Below are 4,732 nucleotides of genomic sequence, written 5' to 3'. Positions count from 1 at the left end.
TTAATCTGATTAAGCATCGTGTGATTTCTGAAGATTTCCTAAGTTTAAGACATCATTTCGACACGATTAAATGGATAAAAATCGAATCAGTGTGAGCTTCTAAAGTCATCCTAAAAATCGGCTTTATTAATTTTTCTAGGATTGGATAAAACTTTGGCACAGGTGTAATGTATCGGAAGGGAAGAACTCCAAGGGCGATGTAATAGATTTAGTAGAATGAATAAGGATTTTAAAAGTTATAGACAATTCCGCCATCGTTGCTTACGCTGGATAGACTTGTGGACCAAACAGCGCAACAGCTTGGAAAGAAGAAACTGGAGAATGATAGAATGAGACCAATATTCTAGGATAGGATTCTAGGATTCTAGGATAGTTGCACCACTAAAGATGATTATATAATATAGAATAGGATACTAATAATATTACCAGAACTTTATTAAACTTCATAAAAATAATTGATTTAAATTAAAGTAAACAGTTCATTTTATTTCAACATAATAAAATTGGAAAAAAATAAACAGTTAATAATAATACCAATTTATTATATATTATATAGTTTCCGTTCTATTGGTTTAAATTTTTGTTCTTGGTGTTTAGTTTCCAAATCCATATTATTTTGCATATTTGTTCTTATTTTGTATATGAAATATTAGTACCTTCATATTAGAGTACGTTATAGCGGTGATCTAAAAGGATCCACTAAGGCCTATTGGCCCACTGTGTTAATATTAGAGTAAATGAACTCAAACGAGAACTTTATTCTTGCTTGGGAAGAGCTATATTTTTCCATATATGAATATATAAATAAGAAGTCGGATATCATCGTTGCTTTGGTGAGTAATTAATACTTTATTATAAAATAATTTTATTTTTTTTTAAGTACATATTTATTTTTAATGAAATAAAATTCGTAACATAAGCACGTATGGCATCAGATGGAAAAACTTATATCTCTGTTATTGGTTTAGTTTAGATATGTGATTATATTTTTTAATAAGAAGAGTTTTTAATTCGCCTATTTAATATTATAAATGTTGCTTATATTTTATGTGAACAAATACAATACAATCAACTTTTTTAAGTTGATCGATCATATCAGACTGTGAATAGAACAACTCTTGTAAGTAATACCTATCTACGACTATCAGTAGGTTTTGCATGCGACCAAGCTTTGAAATATACTTAAAGAAAACCTTGTAAACGACACTTATCGTTGTTTCTATAATATCGTTAAAATGATAATAGTTTTTCTTGATTTAGTATATATTTTGTCGTATATTTATCGTATAAATCTATAATTTATAAGCAATTTAAGATTTTAGAGTAAATATGTCTGATACTAATTAAATCTAAAACCTTGATTTAGATAATCAACAGTACTCAATCCAGTTCTAAATCTATATGATTCACAGCATATATTTTATATATATTTATATGTCTTTTATTTTAATCTGCTAATAAATTGATAATCATATATATTTTTTTCAGATTCACTGCTTTTTAGTAAGTGAAATGAATTTTCGATGTATTGGTAACGGGGAAGATGTAACTAACTATTTATTTCCTAATATTTCCAAAATATTAAAGAAATTTTTGTTTTTAAAATAGAAAATTTTAATGGATGATGAGATTGGTTCTGAAGACTTGCCAGACGGTTGGAACGAAAATGATAATAGATATGCCTTACGCTACGTCTATGGCAATCGTTTGTATATACTTTTTGGTCATGTGGTTAATGATTGTGTACTTCTCAATATACTTAATGTGTCTACGGGAAAAGTATCAAATATCCTTTTGAATCCAGAAAATTTAGTGAATGATGATATTCCTACTATATTGGAACGAAGTAGGCAAGAACTAATTGAACCTGTAAGAAAAACATATAATCTGTATTTAAAATTACTACATGAGTAAATTAACCCTTTGATAGGTTGTAACGCAACTGAAGGTGGACGCTACAACACAGACTGATAACATATTTAATCGAAGACAAAATGCGATAATGAATCGCAATACCAACAGTCAACAAGTGATTCGGTAATTATAATTCTATAATTAATTAACATAAAGATAAATCTAAAAATGGTATGTGTTTCTATTAAATAAAGTCATGTCGCCTCTGAAATGCCAATAAGTGCAGCGCATAACGCCAGTAATTTAACTTTGCGAAGCAATTCAAATGGTCATCACTTCAATTTGCCTTCACGTGCAATGTATTTGCCATTTCATCCGATACACATTCATGAGCGAGAAAGAAGATTGCGATTTCTGCATCCTATTGATGCACAACCTAGTAACAGAAATGCATTAGTACCAATAATGGATATAGTCAGGCCGGAACCTTCATCAGCAAATAGTAGTAATTCAAACCCGAATTATGAACAAAGGAACAACAATCAAATAAACATATCAGACAATATAGATAATACTGATAACTTTCCGCAGACTTCTCAAATAAATGGAGATTCTAGAGACCGTACACGAGTATCAGGTATGCATAATATTGATATTATTAATATACCCGAGGAGAGTAACAACAATGAAATACTCCTAAATGAAAATATGTCAAACAGTAATGATAATATTGTAGAAACTACCGAAAGGGGTACTAATACACATTCTAGCACTATTGAAGAAATACCAACAGATATTAACAATGATAATGGTAATCGGTAGTCATGAAAAAAAATTAATTAAAGTTTAATACTGAATTAAATAACGATATGGAAAGCAAGACAGGAAAAATAGGTATTACGAAGAGAAAATGGAAAAATTTAATCCAAATTCAAACCAAATCAGTTTCTGATAATAGTACTTATATGTATATATTAATTTTAAGAATATTATCAAATAAGATACTTAAAAAACGAAATTTGGAACTACTTTCATAAACATCTATAAAACAAAAAATTTAACACCTAAGAATAAAATACAATAGAACGGAAAATGGTTTTTTTTATTAGATATAAATATCCCTCATACCCGTTATCATTATATATTATGTATAATAATATAATAATATATATAATAATATTAATGAATAATAATAATATATATTATTATAATATATTATATTATAATATAAAATATAATATATATATTGTTTTGTAGCAATGTTTCTAAAACTACTGTTAAACGTTTTCAGTTATGCTAATTTTTAGCGCTCAAAAAAACGTGAGTGCGCTGTACTGTACTATATTACTACTGTACTATATAAGTTCAGTGAACTTACATAAAGATCAAGAGATTAGTTATCTATAGATGTAATAAAGCATCATTGACCTGTATCTAAACACAATCTTGATTTTTCTGAAGACAATTTCGTTCACTGCTGGCAGATATAGGGATATTCGCACAATATCAAATTGAAAACTTGTCTTCGTGTTATCAGTTGACTCAGTTATTAAGTTTATACACATAAATAACAGTACTCCGGTTCATAACTTGAAATTAACAGTAATGATACGATAATAGGTAATAAAAATTATGGAATTCTTTAAAACTTCAGAAAGTACATAATACTACCTTAGTGTATTTAAGACGTACATAGTCTTCTTTCTCTCTCTCCCTCTCTCTTATGAACTGCTTAACTGTCTAAACAATCAAGTTTTTATGTATACTAATATATTTTATTTATCAAGGTGGAAAGAGCTGTCTTCATTATAGGTTTATGTTCATATTTTAAAATATAGTTTTATAAAAATTGCTTTATAAACTTTCCGTTTACAACAAATAACTCCACAATATTCATTATTCAATACAAAAATATTAACAAATATAAAATTATATATTTTATTTAATTATTTATTAAACTTGAGCATTGTTGGTATATTTATTTATTAATGCAATACATTTAATTTTCAATAAAAGTACATTATTTTTCACTTATTTATATATATGTTTACTTATTATTAATATATAATAAAGAATTATATGTATAATGAATTTAAGAAATTATAACAAAATATTTTGAAGTAAAGCAGGATTTTAAAATATACAGAAATCTTTATTAATATAAATATTAAAGATATTTATTTTTTTTAATTATAAAAAATTCTGAAATATATATTATATTATAAATAAAAAAAAAATTAATTAAATATTATTAAAATAATATTAATTTTTCTTTTCATTGTAGAAATTGTAAAAGATATATTATATTCAATATTGTTTTTTTTTAAATTAAATTATAATTGTTTCATAAATATTGTGATTTCAGTTTCAGATTTAAATTTTTTAAATAAAAAGTATATAAGATGTTTATAGAATAGTTTTAACAATTAATATTTTTGCAATATAAATATTTTTATTAATTCATTAATATGCATTATGTTTTAATTATTTTAGAAGAAAGGTAGAAAAAAATATTCATTATTAATATAAATTTTGTTATATTTTAAAAATTTCTGAGCATATTAGTTTGAAAATATCAGTAAAACGTCCCAATACTTATAGATAAATGTTGGAGAGATATTATATATAAATATATATATTAAATATTTGACACATATATTTGTAATATGTTATCTATATTTATATGGATATATTTGAGTATGTCTTCCTATAATATATATCCGTTATATACATATAAAGTTTCAATATTATATTATATTTAAGAATAATGTATTTGTAATTACATATTTAATTATTGAGTAGAATTATTCATAATAAAACTTCTTATATACCAACGACTATACTTCAAATTCCTCATTATTTACTTAATACAATTTTT

At 24.9% G+C, this 4,732-nt stretch overlaps 1 protein-coding gene across 2 annotated transcripts; it reads left to right on the top strand.

Annotated features, from left to right (window-relative positions):
- Positions 1 to 567: 567 nt before the first annotated feature.
- On the top strand, positions 568 to 2,800 carry LOC119682324 (bromodomain-containing protein DDB_G0280777-like). 2 transcript variants are annotated; one of them, XM_038095736.1, is made up of 6 exons: positions 568 to 833; positions 1,489 to 1,545; positions 1,609 to 1,869; positions 1,931 to 2,037; positions 2,109 to 2,491; positions 2,591 to 2,800. In XM_038095736.1, the coding sequence occupies exons 1-6, from the start codon at positions 738 to 740 to the stop codon at positions 2,674 to 2,676; spliced, it is 990 nt and encodes a 329-aa protein (XP_037951664.1). In that variant the 5' UTR covers positions 568 to 737; the 3' UTR covers positions 2,677 to 2,800. The 2 variants fall into 2 exon arrangements, with proteins under 2 accessions (XP_037951664.1, XP_037951662.1); XM_038095734.1 differs by having other exon boundaries at positions 2,109 to 2,800.
- Positions 2,801 to 4,732: the final 1,932 nt, after the last annotated feature.

This window comes from Teleopsis dalmanni, chromosome 2 (genome assembly GCF_002237135.1).
Source record: "Teleopsis dalmanni isolate 2A chromosome 2, ASM223713v2, whole genome shotgun sequence".
Lineage (NCBI taxonomy): Eukaryota > Metazoa > Arthropoda > Insecta > Diptera > Diopsidae > Teleopsis > Teleopsis dalmanni.
This window is presented reverse-complemented; position numbering and strand designations above follow the sequence as displayed.

What these genes read in the sequence shown, in the direction of transcription:
- LOC119682324 (XM_038095734.1), top strand. Translation starts at nt 738, where the DNA reads ATGAACTCAAACGAGAACTTTATTCTTGCTTGGGAAGAGCTATATTTT. An exon ending in GTATTGGTAACGGGGAAGAT is followed by an intron (nt 1,546 to 1,608) that starts GTAACTAACTAT and finishes TTTTTAAAATAG; the next exon opens with AAAATTTTAATGGATGATGA. An exon ending in GGCAAGAACTAATTGAACCT is followed by an intron (nt 1,870 to 1,930) that starts GTAAGAAAAACA and finishes ACCCTTTGATAG; the next exon opens with GTTGTAACGCAACTGAAGGT.